Genomic DNA, 17,302 nt, shown 5'->3' with positions numbered 1-17,302 from the left:
AAATAATTGTCACGTTATCGTAATAAAAATGTAATTAGGTAAGTCATTTAGTCTCGGTTAACATAGAGATTTTGGTGTCATATTCATGCATTTGGAAATGTCATGGTAAATGAGCTCGGAGTTTTATCAGAAATAAAAAAGATCCTGTTAATATTTGATACTTTGAAAGTTGAAGCACAGGTTTTATTGACAAAAAAGAAGATGGTATTACTCCTTCCGTTTCATTTTACTTGTCGTTCTAGACTTCGACACACAGATTAATAAAACATTTAAGTTTATATATTTACTAGATAAAAACATCATTACCAATACACCTAACCAGATTTCAACCAATAGAAAAATAAATTAGAATAAAAAGTCAATAAATTTTGCATTGAAATCATAAAACGACACTAATTTTGAATCAAAAATTTTGCTCTAAAACGACATCTAATTCGAAACGGAGGGAGTAACATTTTTTCTAGTTTTAGTTAGTTTTAAATAATTGTAAAGGCGTTAAAACCATGTTCATCGTGTTGGACGGCAAAACTGAATATTGTGTGACTTGTAAGTTGTAATTTTTTTTTTCTGATTCTAAACATTTGGTGTTTTCTACAGCTTTGCATAGTCAGAATTGGTTAATTTGGTTTGCCCTAAATCTCTCCAAATTAACTTGAAATGAACTTCTGTTCGGTATTAGGTTAGTTGGGTTTTTGAAAATCTACCGAACTTAACCAAAGTTTTTGATATCTGTTAAATTTTGTTTAAATTTCGGATAAGTTTGGTGAGTTCAGTTATTTGGATTAGTTCGGTTTGAGTTTTAGTGTTGTTTGGTTATAATTGTTTTAGGAAAAAAAAAAAATAGAAAACCAAAGTAATTGATTGCCTAACTGAACCAAAAATTAGTTTTTTTCAAAACTTACCGAACCGAACTCCTAACCTAAATTGGAGCATAAACTTTGGTTCTGTTTGAAAAAAAAAACCAAGGTCTAATCAAAATGTTGCTTCTTTTCATAGCTTGCATAGCTTCTACTGATCACATATATTGTATTTTTTTGTAGGGTGACATGACGAAAAATCAACCGGGTCAAGGAGTCTGTTGATCGTTTGAACATTTCATGAAACTACTAAGGCAAATATTTTAGATTCGGAAATCAAAGAAGCAACACAGGGCTGATGCGTTCTAAACCAAAAGTTTCTAAAGTAATATGGAAAAGATCAAAAGCTGCTAACATCGCTGCTGCTGCGATGCCTTCGTCCTTTCATCTGCACTGTTCCTTTGAATCTTGCCTTAGTAGCTCTCGTGAATTTTTCCATATGATTAACTACTTGACCCGGTTGATGGCAGTCGTGGAGTCCTTATATTACATTTCAAAGGAAGACAAGGATACTATTATATTATGGTATTGGCTCTCCCATTCACTCTCCTTTGTGATTTTCTACTATTAATATCATTAATGGTAGATCCATTTTTTGGCCATGGTTTATGGATATGCTTCAGACGAGATTTATGGGATATATGGAACACTTCATGGCAAGCGTGAGTATCCACTACACATCCTTGGGGAGTTCCTGCAAAAGGGTTTGCACTTGAACTTTTTTGGTTTTTGTATTTACCTTGCTTGACTGAAGTTCCTTCTTACATGTGTTTGAGCCCTTGCACCTCTTAACATAATATGTCTTTTTTCTTTGTTAACTAGCCTAACAAGGCATGATCTTCTGCGGTTTCAGTTATGTGCATGGAAATGTTAAGCCAGAAAATTTCTTACTCGTCTTACAAAGTTAGCGATTCATTTCCATTCAAGTGGATAAACAAGAAGTGGAGAGAAGGCTTTCATGTAACCTCAATGGCAACAGCTGGAAGCAGATGGGGGTGTTGTTATGTCCCGCAACTCTGGCTACAGTGAGCAGGTTAGACTTTGATCTTCATGAAATGACTGGATTTTTCGAGATAATTTGTGATTTATAAACTCTCTCCAATATATCTCTTTTGCAGGTGGTTGAACTGGATTTTCTGTATCCGAGTGAAGGCGTCCACAGGCGTTGGGATGGCGGATTCAGAATTACATCAACAGCAGCAACAACTGATCAAGCTGCTCTGATTCTAAGCATCCCACGGCGTAGACTGGTGGATAAGACACAAGAGACATTGCGTACCTCTCAGTTCCCAAGCACACATGTCAAGGTGAGTGGAGTAAAGATCTACTTAAAACTCTGAGATTTGTTTTTGTTTCTCCTAAGATATCTTATGCATTATTTATTTTTTGATCTTTACCTTTTGTTGCTAAGGAAAAATGGGGGAAAAATATCTACCTTGCATCGCTAAAATTGTGGAAGAACGAGAGAGAGAAAGATGTTTCTAAATTTCTATTTGTACTCTTGTTGTGTCTTATTTCCAGTTGAATTGTGAAGGAAAGCGGTGATTAATCACCAATTTATCTGCACATTCCCTCTTAAATTGATATTTAATTGCATATCAAAAGAAATATATTTTTTCATATCATTAGACCATGATTAACCCGGGGTTCTTAAAATGGGGTTCTTAACGGAAGTTAAGAAATTGTTTCTCTTGGCTAATCAAAAAAATATTCCTTTTGGCTAATCAGTACACTAATCAGATTCAAACAATAAACCAAATATTTCATTGATATGGTATAAATGTATACACTCTCATGTAATATAGATCATGTACATTTTCATGTTCACTAATTTCACTTTCATTACTCTAACATCTTTTATGTATAAGCTTTCTATCTGCCACAATACATTCGAGATGGTTCTATTGGCATGTGTTATGGTATCTAGTCCTCCTTGCTAACCGGTGAAAGTGTCTCTATCGAGAGAAATATGTTTCTAAATCTCTAAATCTCTATTTGTACTCTTGTTGTGTCTTATTTCCAGTTGAATTGTGAAGAAAAGTGGTGATTAATCACCAATTTATCTGCACATTCCCTCTTAAATTGATATTTAGTTGCATATCAAAAGAAAGATATTTTTCATATCATTATAACAATTATTTAGTTGGAGCACATCATCCTATGCAGCTGGGGCAGAATCTTTAGAGCTATAAAAATGTTAAATATTGTTAAAACGTTAAATATTGTTAAAACAATATTGCAAAATGTCTACATACATGTCATTTAGTATGTACGCTTATTTATGTTATAAAATTAATTGATTTGTTTTGTAAAGTGCAAGCAGATGAATCAAAAACATGTTAGTCAATTCAAAATCAAAGTTGTCAATCTCATTTGTAGTTCTTTGCAACAATAAAGAAACAAGATCATTTTTTTCCACAAAAGCATTTATGCATCTACATAGCTATTGCTAGATCGAATATGAGACCATTCAAAATAATTATAAAAAAAAAAAAAGTTAACATGTGTACGATGATGTTTGCTTGTCTCTCTAACTTCTTCTTTGAAGTGATGTAAGTTTCACTAATTTGAAATAACTTTAACAGATTGTTTAACTTATGAAAATAAAAATTATATCCAATCATCTATTAATAATTTACAGATTTTGTTTAATAAGAAAATGACTTTTCACATTTCCAAAATAGAATCACAAGTCTCAAAATAGAAACACATGTTTTCATCAAATTTTCAAGAGACAAGTTTCAATGCCTTCCCACACCATTTCCATGGGAATCATATTAAGAAACAATTATGAAACATGAAATGGACTTTCAACCGAGTTTGTATGCAACCTACATTTATGGTATATGGTGCACAAATTACGTATAATAAATCATATATATGTAAATTGCAAGACAACAATCATAAGGTTTATAGCGTATGCAAACAACATTAACAAGTCAAAGCAGAAACGTCGGACCAGACCGCATACTCAAAAATTATTCCTCTTGGCTAATCAGTACACTAATCAGATTCAAACAATAAACCAAATATTTCATTGATATGGTATAAACTGTATACACTCTCATATAGATCATGTACATTTTCATGTTCACTAATTTCACTTTCATTACTCTAACATCTTTTATGTATAAGCTTTCTATGTACCACAATACATTCGAGATAGTTCTAGTGGCATGTTTTGTGGTATCTAGTCCTCCTTGCTAACTGGTGAAAGTGTCTCGTTTGAGTAACAATTTATGATGTGCCCTCGTGAGTTTATTTGGTGGCTTAGAAGCAAAGATGCAGAGTTTCCAAACACATTTTTTTTTCCGATGTTGATGAATTCATTGTTCAAGATGAAATCCATCGATTTAGATCCTAGTAAATTTTTGGATCTTTTCGACAATTAATTCTCTATTTTAAAGATCGAGTGGAAAGAACTTGAGGTTACAGTTGATGTTTCTTTGAAAGAGGTATAATGTTCTACTATCTGATTCAGACTAATGATGTCGAGTTAATGATTAATGAATGCGAATGATGTTAAGACATCGAGAACGGGTAGCGTCTAGAAAGAGACGATAAGTTAATGATGAGTATCTGAGGGACAGTAGCCTAACATGAGATACCCGCGTGTTATGTCGAGTCATGTCGAGTCGTGGCAGAAGTGGATATTATGACTGCAGGACGGACAGTGTCGGAAGGGGCCAACGGGCTGTAATGTGGATAGTCACTTTATGACCATAGGCGGAAAGTGCCGGAAGGGACCAACGTGCTGCAATGCGGATAGTCACTTAGGAAGTTGTGGGACGGTTGTATAATGTGGGACAGGCCGACACGAGATGGGATGTTCTGTGAGCGAGACATGGGTCCGAGGTTTAGGTTTGCACACAATCGAGTTAACGGACAACAACTCAAAAAATAGACAAATGGGTTTTCAAAATGCAAAACCATCAACAACCTCACGTTTTAACACGTACTCTCAGCCTATCAGTTATTCACCTTCGCAGGAAAACTTGGTGTAGTCTTGCATTGCACAGCTTCCCGGAATGTCCAACAATCCCTCCTTGCTTCTGTTGATAACTCCATTCTTCCAACTATTCTCTGGAAGCAATCTTGTTGTTGAGATTCTTTACAAAGTTTGTCTCCAGAGATCCAGTTTCTGTAACATCTATCCTGAGCCGTAATCCCAAGTAAGATACACTGTTTGGTTTTGCGCTAGGAGTTGCCTTGAAATGTCTGGTAACTTTGAATGCTTGTGGAAAACAAAGCGGTCCACTTTCTGCAAGTAACACACTACTCTCAGCGATGTTAAAGGAAGAGGATCTCGTCTACCCATTCCCCAGCCATTCACTTGCATATTTTCTCAAACTTCGATAAACGACTGAGAATGAAATGGATAGAGAAGCTAACCACTGTACCACAAAGTCAAGAACATACTCAAGACGAAGTATAAACTCAAAGGGAATTGCTATTTTGCCAAGAAACATTGATCCACTATTTCATCATTTGTATACATTGTGCAGTTTAAAAAAAAAAAGTCTCCAACAATGACAAACTAATTAAGGCAAGGCATAACCATGTGATGGTGGGGTTAGTGAAGAAACCGAAGAATGTGTTATTGCCTCGCAACGACACGAGTCCTGCTTCTGCCTTTGCGTGCGTTAGCTATCACACTGATCAATGCACCACATGTGTCTAGTACTGCGTTGCCACCCATCAGCTTTGATCCGAGATTATTAACCATATATGTCAATTTGCTTTCATTGCTGCTCTCTCCCACTTCTTGAAGCTTCTGAGCTTGCTCCCATGAAAGGATACTGTAAAGCTGAAGACGATTAGTTGGATCGTCTTCAAAGCTGTCAAAACAAACTCTGACTAATCCAAGTGATTTCGGATCGTCGGTTGATGGGTTAAAGACAAATGACAACTGTCCAGATGCAATGTCGGGTCTTTTGAACAGATCTTCAAGAACATCGCTACTAACTCCACTGTATCTCTGGACAGGCTTCCTCGGGTAACCGCGAGAAACATTCACAACGCGTTGAATCCGAGACGCTTCTCTTAAACCGCTTAGGTAGGCACCGTGCATTGTTGCTGGATGTTGCCTTGTCGTAGCCTCACCAGCGAAGAATAGTCGGTTATTTACACTTTCTGCTAGAATGTCGTAGTCCACGCCTGATGAACCAACCCTTACATGTGAATATGAGCCATATGAGAAAGGATCACTTCCCCATCTAGTGCAAATCGTCTGTATCGGGTCAGGTACAACAACACCTTTAGGACCATATATGCCTGCGGAGATATCAGTCAAATGACATTATTGGTTAGCACTTAGCAGTAAAAAGGTTGATGACGTTATTAAATATTTACTTACTTCTGAGTTTTTTCATAACACGGTGAAGTAAAGTAGACGGTTCTGTACACTCGAATCTCTGAGCAGCTTCTCCAGCAACTAAGGCAACTAAAGCAGGGCCACCAGAGACTGTATGGTATGCATAGAAGAGAAAGAACTCTCCTCGGTCGATACTACTATCGTTGAGGCATCCAAACGTGTCCAAATCGTCACCCCAGAACACAGACGGGAACAGCATGGCGACTTTGTTCAGAAGACCAAAACCCAACCTGTCAATGGCAGCTTGTTTCCTTCTAGGCAACTCCGGCTCGAACTTAATACATCTTTTCTTCAAGACCCCTAGCGGAACAGTGCAAAGAATCATGTCTCCTTGAAACCTCTGGCTGCCGGAAACGACTTCAACTCCTCTGTCTCCGTACTTGATAGCATCAACTCTTTTCCCATAGAGAATAGGCAACCCTTCAGCTAAGGCGTTTATAAGTCTCCAGTTTCCACCAGCAAGGAAACAATGATCCCCACCCATCTCGTACGGATCATCCTGATCCCAATACGCAGCTGAAAGATTCGAAAGACACCCAGCGTTAGCATATTCCAAGTTAGCAAGGTGCCAATCAAAAAGCTTCCTCTCCTCCGAATCCTTAGCTACACCGTACAACACCCTGAGAGTCTCCAAGACTTCACCCAACGAAACCTTATTAGCAGCCCCACCCATCATCTCCCTCACTTCAGCAACCTTATCCAGCAGCTTATTAAACCCAAACTCAACCTTGGAGTCAACAGCCTTATCAACAACCTCTCCCTCCGAGTTATACAAAGGACAATGGTCTCTCACCTTATGAAGAGGAATAGAAAGCTGCCTAGCAAGAACTCCAAGCGGGTTCGCGTGTAGACCAGTGATCACACTCCCACCAAGCTCAACAGCTGCAAACCTATCTTTCCCTCCCATCTTCTGAGTATAAACTCTCCCCCCGGGACGACTCCTACCTTCCAAGACCACAACTTTAAACCCAAAAGACAAAAGCTGCCTCGCAGCCGCCAAACCAGCAAGTCCAGCACCAACAACAATCACCGAACCTTCACTCCCATCTTCAGGAATGTATCCATTAAACAAAGGCGACACCCCAAAGTTAATGTAACCATTAAACAACAGAAACTCATAAGCAGCTGAGATCAAATGCTCGCATTCACTACTAACAGACTCTCTAATCCGATCTTTAAGCAGCCAAACCCTAACGTTACTCCTCCACCTCGCGACTATATGGTTTCTAACGACGATGTAATCGTTCTGCTCTTTCCCTCCTAGCTCCCTCACCACGCCGGCGCGTATCTCGTCCTCGAGGAGCTCGTCGATCGGGAAGCCGACGGATAAGGCTATAAGAGCCTCCGTCTCGGTTTCTTTCTCCAGCTGCTGCTTCGTTTTGAACTTCTTCTTCGAGGTTTCGATCGGTTCGTCCATCGCGTTCTCGTCGTAGTTCTTCCTGACTGCTTTTCTCCGTAACGTCCTCCTCGGAGCCGATCCTTCCGACGACGGAGTATCCATTTTCCGGTGGATTCTTCGCTATTCGTTTTCGTGGAGACCTGTTAGCCCTAATCACATCATTGTTTCGCAATCGAGTCTCTTCTACCTCTGATTAGTTAATCGCCTCCGTATAACAAGTGCTCGCCGAGTTGATCGGAGAAATCCGCCGGTAAAATCTCGCAGAACGGGAGGGATTCGCTTTCTCCGATGCTCCGTCGCGATTCTCGAACCTTCCTCGGCGTGATTCCAGAAAAAGAGAGTTATGGGTCTACATAAACATGGGCCTAGACAAATAAAAATCATATAGGCCCATTGGGTTATTACTTTAATACTAATCCGGAGGGTATTGATGTAGTGTGTATCGCGGATGATGGTATAATATACAAGGATACAGTATTTGAAATTTATCAATCACTTTACCCAAGTGGCCTAAAGTTTAAAGGTTTCTACACGTACGGATTTGATGTCAGACGATGCAATTTCTTCGGATTATAAGATCTAAGAGCATTTCCAAAGTAAAACTCTATTTTTTCCTCCAAAATAGAGTAAAATTGCTTCAACCTTATTTCACTATGCAGTGATGAACAAACAAAAAATAGATTACTCCATTTATGGAATAAATTTCATTATGAAGTGAGATATGAAATTGGGTTGGATCATTTCTTACTTCATATTCATTTTTACTCTATTTTAGAGGAAAAAATGGAATGCAGATGGAGATGCCTTAAGACTTATTGAACATTATAGAATATTGCAAACATTTATGGTTATGTATGGGGACAATGGCGGATCTAGGAATCCATTTAACAGGGGTAAAAAAAAGTTAATATGTGTCATTGGTGGGGTTTGAACTGTGGTTTAGGAGTGTCAAAGAGGTGAATTTTTCCAGCAGAACTACATATTTTTGCTGTTTTTGGGAACATATTATTATTTATAGCAATTTAAGGAATGTGACACCCCATTTGCCTCAAGTGGATCGGCCTCTGTATGGGGAGAGCATGTCTATCAAGAATGTCTTACAAGTAGAATTGGATGTCTATCCAATTGTCATGGAAAGAGCTATATTGTAGAAGTATTGTCTATGAAATTGTTCATTAATTAAGATCACACATAATTGATTATTTGTATATAATAGAAATGAAGATTATATGAAGATGTAATTGACGATTTGACTGATATTAAAAAGGAATATTTTAAAATAGAGTTTTAGTTATTATATAATATAATGTTAAATAAGTTAGCTATATAATTAAATTTTAAGATAAAAATAGAATTTGAACTAATTAAAAGATGACAAATGTTTTTGTAGTATCTCATGAGTATTTTATGAGAACCTTTCTTCATTTTCTTTCATATTTTCATATTTTGTTTAAATTTTGAGATACTCTTTATTTATTTTTTTTTTTTTTTTTTTTTTTTTTTTTTTTTTGAGATAGAGGAAGATATGTTACATGTCACTATTGAAACCAAAGCAGCCCATACACAAAGTGGTGTAATGTTGAAGGTAAAGTGGACGTGAGAATTTAATGTAACGTAGGGACAGTGTCATTATCTCTCTATTTCATCACATTATGGAAAAATTGACATTTCTCCCCGATTCATATTTGTATATATCTCACATGGCCTTTCCACATCTCTCTACTCACATGTCATTTATTTTGTGATCCACATGCTGGGATCAATCAGACATATAAAGATCTTACACCTTATCCATACAGAAAGTAACAAAACTGTAATAAAACAATGGTTAAAACTAGCTCCGTGACTGTGATTAGAACATAGGATTGATATAATCATGTATGTTCATGCGCCTACACGCATAGATCGTATATGATGATTGGATCAGGTGTGTCTATGCCGGTACCTGTATAAAGTGTAATTATGATATACCGTGCTGAAGTTGAATATATACTTGTAATGATTGTTGAATAAGATACCTTTTTCATGCTAATAATTGTATACTTTCGAGCTGCATGGGTAAGAAAATGTAGTTGCGGCAAGTAATAGCTCGAAAATGGCATGTAGTGGACCCCCATGTTCATTATTCCTACAGTAGTTTTACGTCATGATCTATACACCTGGCCAGTTAAAATATTTGTGTGTGTATAATGACGCAGATTGAACCATATTGCTATGATAAAATTGTTTTTTTTTTTTTTTGATTAACCTGGGGTATCCCAGGCCCATAGAGAGGGTCTATCTGTGGACTGCACTTCTCCTTGGGGATTAGTGCTATGATAAAATTGTTGTTTCAATCTTTCGGATGATACTTCATCCGTTTTTTAATATAAATCATTAATTTTTTATATTTTCTAAACAAAAATATATTTAATTATTTACTAACCATAAATCAACTAGTAATAAAATAGAAAATATATTATCATTGGTTATATAACATTAAATTTTAATAAATTTTACAAAAGAAAACTGAAAATGTCATATAATTTGGAACATAAATTTTTTTCTAAAACGAGGAGTACTAATTACACTACTTTTATTTATTGGTTTTTACTCAAAATGATAATAAATGTATTTAATTCAACCTTTTCCTCGGATAACCCACCAGTAAAATTAACATGTAACTCGAAAAAGAAGAAAAAACACGGTTTTAATGACGGCAGAGACAATTCATTGTATCAGTGTCATTATGAAAAGTGAAAACACATACAATTCGAGGTATAACATATGTCATATGTTACGAGCTAAGCGATTACATATAGGGTCATTGCCTCTAAACATTGTTGTAGGACCGATTAAATAAGTATACGTATAATATAGTAACGATTACGACCATACAATGTCCTATGAAAACGTGATGTAATTTCTTAATCAAAAGTGCCCCGCACGATGTACTCTATTTCAGATTTAACCATATTAAAAATAATCGCTATGCCACTAGACAAAATATCACCGCCAGAGATCAAACTTCCGATACTTTATGCTATGGCATTCAAAAAAAAGCTGAGAAGAAGGCGAGTTCATGATGGTTCTCTTAATGTCCTTGAATATAGCCAACCTCAAACTACGTAGAGAAGTTATAAAACATAAATGCTTTTACTATAGTATTTTTGAGTAATCACCAGCGACTAATTAGCATGAGATTAATGAAGTTAATTGTCTTTGCATACATCATGCCGGCACCTACCCGAGCTAAAAAGGAGGTCACCAAACGTTGAGTTTTTGTAGATATAACTATATTTTTGCTTCTTAAGAGTTCTTAATTAGTTGAACAAAAAAAAAAGAATTCTTAATTCATGAGAAATAGTATTATACTATAACCTACAATAGTTGTTGATAAAAAAAAAAGAAATATTATAATATATAGTAGTTACACTACAAGAAAACTGCTTGATACCGATGGACAAATCCGTCATAATCTCGTCGGGAAAGTAGCATACCGATGGAATACCGACGAAATATGTCCGTCGGTATCATCTCGTCGGTATACTGATATTCGTCGGCAATTCGTCGGCAAAATACCGACGAACACATATCGTCGGTAAATACCGACGAACATATTCCGTCGGTTTTTTTCTAAATTTTCCGACGAAACATATCCGTCGGTTTTTTCAGAAAATTCCGACGAATTTAAAAGTAATTTGCATATACATTCATAAAAGAGTATCTACTCTCCATCTGAGGAATTATCTGATGATGAACATGATGAATCTGAATTGTCTTCGTCAAACTCTCCAATCTCGCCGTCCTCTTCGGTTAATTGTTGTTGTAGTGGATCAAATACTCCTTGTACTCGGCTTCTGGGATTTATTGACATGACAACGATCCAAGGATCGTTCCTTTGCCTAATCCGCGGATAACGAATATAGCAAACCTGAAAAATTATAAATTATATAAGTCGAAGTAATTATATATGATTACTTCCGATGGAAAATATATTTCAACATACATACCTGGTCAGCTTGTGAAGCAAGAATGAATGGATCGTAAAAATCCAGTCGTCGTCGCGAATGTACAGATGTAACACCGAATGCGTCAGTGCTTACTCCGCGACCAACAACGTTGTCGTACCACTCACAGTTGAAGACAATACATCTCATGCCAATCATTCCCGGGTACTGAATTTCCAAAATCTCGCGTACGTTACCGTAGTAGACATCGTCTCCGGATGACGAAGAAACCCCACAATCAATTGTTCTCCTTACAGTATTTTCCTTAAGAACTCTGAATGCATATCCTCGTGTGCAATATCTCGGATATGACTTTGCAACAAACTTTGGACCACAAACTATCTCACGTAACCAATCTTTAGGTGGGTGCCCAATAGCTAAACAATGGCTTACCTATAAAAACAAAAAAAAAATGTTTTCGTTCATTAAAAGATAATAAGTAAAACGGTTAGTTACCACTAATTACTGATTAGACACTTACATAATCAGAAAGCCATGTTGCAAAGTTGTTTTGCTTGAGTTGTTCGAGTTGTTCTTCTGTCGCATCCGGGTACTTTAAGCGCATCTCTGCCAAGTAAATACTGTAAAAAACACAAAAATGTTAGATATGTTTCAAAAATATTGCAAATAATTCATATTTTTAAATCTATGTACCTCTCATATTCAAGAATGTCTTCGCAGTTTGTAAGCAAATATGTGTGCAAATGAGCATGCTCAGCCACTGTAAGTATCCGGTCCGTTGACTTTCCACTATGTCGTCCAATTTGTGTAAACATGTTTGGCACATAAACATAATAAGTTGCCCTTTCACCTCTATCATCATGCCGTGCAGGTCTTCGACTTTTTGTTCGAACTTCTGATGGAAAGTAGTATTCAGCAAAGTTTGAGGTTTCCTCATTGATGCACTGAGCCACTATTGATCCCTCCACCTTGCTTAAATTCTTGACCTTCTTCTTCAGATGAAACATAAACCGTTCGTACAAATACATCCACCTGTACTGCACGGGACCACCGAGTGCCGCTTCTCTCGCAAGATGAATAGCAAGATGCTCCATAACATCAAAAAATGATGGAGGAAATATCTTCTCGAGGTTGCATAGGATCACCGGTATTTTAACTTCCAAATTGCGGATACCATCTGATGTGAGTGATCTCGAGCATAAATCACGGAAGAAAGCACTTATCCCTACATACACGAAGAAAACAAATTCCATAAGCATATATATATATATATAAGCATTAAAAAATAATATGACAATTAATTTAACTATGTTAAATTTTAAAGTACCTGCGGTTGCTTCGTGGACATTTCGTGGCAATAGTGCGGAAAACGCAAAAGGAAGGAGGCGCTGCATCATTACATGACAATCATGGCTCTTCAAGCCAGTAAACTTCCCTTCACTTTTGTCAACACAATTACGCAAACTTGATGCATAACCGTCTGGAAATTTAACACTGTGTGTTATCCAATCAAAAAACTCTTCTTTTGCAGTTGCATCCAGTCGATATATGGGAATAGGACCTTTACCGTGCTCATCAACATGAAGTTCGGGACGAGCACAAATATCAACCAAATCCAGTCTTGACTTCAAGTTATCCTTCGTCTTGCCTTGGACATCAAGGATGGTGTTCATCAAATTGTCGAAAAAGTTCTTCTCAATATGCATGACATCTAAACAGTGCCGCAACAAATGAGTCTCCCAATAGGGCAAATCCCAGAAGATACTCTTCTTATGCCAATTATGATTTTCCCCTACACCATAAATCGGTTCATGTCCGTTTCCACCCACGTCTGGCGTTCTATCTGCACCAAAATCTCTTAATTGTTCCTTCAACTTTTTGCCACTTACTTCTTCAGGTGGACTGTCAAACACCCTCTTGTTCTTTGTAAACAATGTCTTACTCTTACGATATGGATGATCGTGTGGTAGAAATCTCCTGTGACAGTCAAACCAACACGTTTTCCGACCATTTTTTAGTTGGAAAGCATCTGTGTTGTCTTGGCAATAAGGACATGATAGCCTCCCATGCGTGGTCCATCCAGATAACATACCATATGCTGGAAAATCACTTATTGTCCACATAAGTACTGCTCGCATCTGAAAATTCTCTTTCCGCGAAACATCGTATGTATGAACACCGTGCTCCCATAATAATTGCAGCTCATATATCAATGGCTGAAGAAACACATCCAGTGATCTCTTAGGATGATCTGGCCCGGGAACGAGAATTGAGAGGAACAAAAACTCCCGTCGCATACACAAATGTGGTGGTAAGTTGTAAGGTGTCAAGATTACCGGCCACAATGAATATTGTCTTCCATGCTTTCCAAATGGACTGAAACCATCTGTGCATAATGCAAGATACACATTTCTTACCTCAGATGCAAATTCTGGATATGTTGATTGAAAATGCTTCCACGCCTCTGCATCGGAAGGATGTGTTATCTCACCATTTGTTAAGTGCTCAGCATGCCATCTCATTGGTTCTGCTGTTCGTTCAGACTGATATAACCTCTTTAATCTTTCAGTCAACGGCAAATACCACATTCGTTTGTATGGCACCGGAACTCTTCCAGTCGTATCCTGATAACGAGGTTTCCGACAGAATTTACATCTCTCCCTGTTCTCATCTGCTCTCCAGTAAATCATGCAGTTATCGATGCATACATCTATCACCTGATATGGTAAGCCAAGACCAGCGACCAATTTTTGTACCTCATAATATGAGCCAGGTGCAAGATTATCTTCAGGAAGAACATCTTTAACAAAATCTGCAATCGCATCCACACATTCTTCAGCCAAATTATAGTCAGTCTTTAGCGCCATCAATCGACTTGCGGATGATAAAGGTGAATGCCCATCTTTACATCCTTGATACAATGGCTGCTTAGCTGCATCTAACATTTCAAAAAATCTTCTGGCTTCTAGATTGGGTTGTTCTCGTTCTCCTTCCTCTTCACATGGGAAATTTTCTACATTGGGTTGTTCTTGTCTATCTCCTTCCTCTTCACCCGACGGTAAATTTTCTCCATATGCATCATATACCATCTGAACAGTCCCTATCCCAAAATCTACATCCGTGGTAGGTTCATCTAACCTATCGGCAGTTTGAGGTTCGCTACTACTACCATACTCAAATCTTTCTCCATGAAGATACCAAATCTTATAACCACGTGTAAATCCTTTCAAATATAAATGACTCCATACTTCCATTTTTTTGACACGGATATTATTCTTACAAGTAGAACATGGACATAATAAATACTTACTTGTTCTTGCTTCCGGTTGACTTTGAACCACCCCCATGAATTCTTGAATACCACGTGCGTATTCCTCCGTAAGTAAATTTGTATTTGGATCCATATGAGGTTGATCTAACCAAGAACGGAAATTATAAGGAGTACCCATAATTTATATTGTTTTGTTGTGATTTCAATGAATGAAGGAGAGGTCGTATTTATAATGAATTGGAAATCTTTCCGACGGAAAATATTCGTCGGTATTCCGTCGGGAATCATAACGGCTAAATTAACGTCCTAAACCCGTCGGCGTTCCGTCGGTAATTTAAACGGATACTAACGGCTACATAATCCGTCGGTATTTCGTCGGGAAGTGCAACGGCTGCAAATTCGTCGGTTTTCAGTCGGGAAGTATAACGGCTGTTCAATCCGTCGGTATTCCGTCGGAAAAACCGACGGAATTATGACCGAATTCTTTCATGGTCGGTATGCCGTCGGTATTTCGTCGGTAAGTGTCAATTTTTTGCAACGGTCATATATTTGTCAGTTTTTTGTCGGTTTTCTGTCGGGATCGTATGACGAAATACCGACGAATGTATTCTGTCAGGATTTTCCGACGCAGTTCCGACGAATTTACCGAAATATATTTCCGACAAGTTTTCGTCGGAATTCCGTTGGAAAATCCTGACAGATTTTTTTCGGTCGGTTTTTCCGTCAGTATTGTCCGTGTTTTCTTGTAGTGTTAATATGTGGGTGGCAGTGTGACAGGAGGACACTGATTGAAGCAATGACGGCATTGGCAGCCGTTGATGATGTCCCGTGACGGTGATAGAGCTAACGTCAAAGGACATACATAAAAAGCATGAGCGATACAACACTAATCCTCTCAGCTAATAAAAGATTAATCAGATTCAAACAAGAAACCGAACACTGAAATATCTTCTCAAGAGCATTTGGAGTCCAAAAAGGTATATAACATGTTTCCACCACAAATCATTAGACTGATGAATTATAATTCACTTCTAGAGATATCGTGGGATCATGCGTAGTGGAAGTTTTATGTTATAGTAGAGGACCACATGATCTGAAGATTTTTTTAATCTATTTGAAAATTTTGTAAGAAGAAGAATAATGAAATTAGAGAGATAATGATTAGAGGGATGGTGTGGCTTGGACGGACCCACGATGGTTTACTACATGACACCCGAGCCCTCAACTACCTGTGATTGTGCTCTGTTCTATACTTACACATAAGCTTGACCATTTGGTCCACTTCCTCTTTATTTTGTGGCTTACACAATAGTATAAAGTGTTAATTAACTTGATTATTGTCTAGTTAACCCGATCCGATTAATTCCTCCTTTATTTTGAATTCATGCAAAGTCAATCACGGTTCTCCTTTTTTTAAGGAACTTGTTTAGTACTTTTTCTCAAATAAAATTTTTTGCTTCGTTTAGTTTCGAACGGTTTGTTTATAATGATGTACTATTGTATCTTATGATTAACGTAATTAATTATATATTTTCTAATGAAACTTTCGAAATTTTAATTAGAGTGTCGGCTGTCTACGTTCTTAACGACGTTCCATTCGTTTTCCGAGGTTTTGTTTGTCATCGTGAGGGTATTAAGGAGATCTAAAGATATGGTCACAACTCACAAGGCTACAAAAATTTAAATTCAAACTAAAGAGTTGTTATATGTATATTATGTAGTATATACTAACTTCTTCTGATAAAGGAGAAAAGGGATACAGAACCAAAATAAGTATCTTCAAGTTCAAGCAATTTTCGAATTAAGCAATCTCAAATTCATGTTACCAGTAACAGATTTTCGTATCAATATCTTGAGTATATAAATGGTAGCGAAACTGTTTTTTTAATGGACCCTTTCTAGTGATGTTTTCAACTTTTGGCTTTTTTTTTTTGTTTTTATATATAACTAGATAAATCTCTATAAGTAAAACATGTTTTGGAAATATTTCTGTTGGGGATTAGTTTATGACTAAACCCCACATAAAAAGAAGCTTTATTTATTTTCATTTACAGAATTTGAGTTTTTTTTTTTTTTTTTAACTTTTGAGATTGTAAGCCTTTCATTCAAATTGGGACCAATAAAGATCTAAAGACTTCCCAAAACGTTAAACTAATTGGGACCAATTCTGTAACAGACCAAATACAACGGTCTCTTATGACATTTTGAAAGACTTAAATAATATCTCTAACCAAATTGAATTAGAAGAAGAATCATCTAACCAGTTGAATTAATAAAGTTGAAAATCATATTATCGAGGAAGTTTCAAATTCTACATTTTATGATTGTTTTAGTTTGAGATTAGTATTTATTTATTGTTAATGCTAGAAATCCATTCTCTCAATGCATACACATGAACTAGTAAAATTGGATATCAATAACCAATGTTTGGGTTTCTTAAAACTTTTAGCT

The 17,302-nt window shown here is 36.9% G+C and overlaps 3 protein-coding genes across 5 annotated transcripts; 1 reads left to right on the top strand and 2 right to left on the bottom strand.

Moving 5' to 3' along the window:
* Positions 1 to 985: 985 nt before the first annotated feature.
* LOC106300652 lies at positions 986 to 2,493 on the top strand. Of its 3 annotated transcripts, XR_001262051.1 has the most exons (5): positions 986 to 1,382; positions 1,481 to 1,561; positions 1,711 to 1,890; positions 1,976 to 2,164; positions 2,269 to 2,493. XR_001262051.1 is itself a non-coding variant. In XM_013736850.1 (4 exons), the coding sequence occupies exons 2-4, from the start codon at positions 1,861 to 1,863 to the stop codon at positions 2,380 to 2,382; spliced, it is 333 nt and encodes a 110-aa protein (XP_013592304.1). In that variant the 5' UTR covers positions 986 to 1,519; positions 1,711 to 1,860; the 3' UTR covers positions 2,383 to 2,493. The 3 variants fall into 3 exon arrangements, 1 of the variants encoding a protein (XP_013592304.1); XR_001262049.1 differs by having other exon boundaries at positions 986 to 1,561; XM_013736850.1 differs by having other exon boundaries at positions 986 to 1,519.
* A 2,817-nt stretch (positions 2,494 to 5,310) lies between these two features.
* Positions 5,311 to 7,960, bottom strand: LOC106317569 (lysine-specific histone demethylase 1 homolog 2). Its single transcript, XM_013755366.1, has 2 exons — positions 6,214 to 7,960; positions 5,311 to 6,131 (listed from the first exon to the last, which is right to left on the bottom strand). Exons 1-2 carry the CDS (start codon positions 7,730 to 7,732, stop codon positions 5,455 to 5,457), a joined length of 2,196 nt encoding a protein of 731 aa, XP_013610820.1. The 5' UTR covers positions 7,733 to 7,960; the 3' UTR covers positions 5,311 to 5,454.
* Positions 7,961 to 11,313: 3,353 nt separating this feature from the next.
* Positions 11,314 to 15,601, bottom strand: LOC106324088. Its single transcript, XM_013762110.1, has 5 exons — positions 12,908 to 15,601; positions 12,274 to 12,805; positions 12,101 to 12,200; positions 11,623 to 12,012; positions 11,314 to 11,543 (listed from the first exon to the last, which is right to left on the bottom strand). The coding sequence occupies exons 1-5, from the start codon at positions 15,027 to 15,029 to the stop codon at positions 11,337 to 11,339; spliced, it is 3,351 nt and encodes a 1,116-aa protein (XP_013617564.1). The 5' UTR covers positions 15,030 to 15,601; the 3' UTR covers positions 11,314 to 11,336.
* Between the last annotated feature and the right edge of the window lie 1,701 nt (positions 15,602 to 17,302).

The sequence above is a fragment of the Brassica oleracea genome, chromosome C1 (genome assembly GCF_000695525.1).
Source record: "Brassica oleracea var. oleracea cultivar TO1000 chromosome C1, BOL, whole genome shotgun sequence".
NCBI lineage: Eukaryota > Viridiplantae > Streptophyta > Magnoliopsida > Brassicales > Brassicaceae > Brassica > Brassica oleracea.
This window is presented reverse-complemented; position numbering and strand designations above follow the sequence as displayed.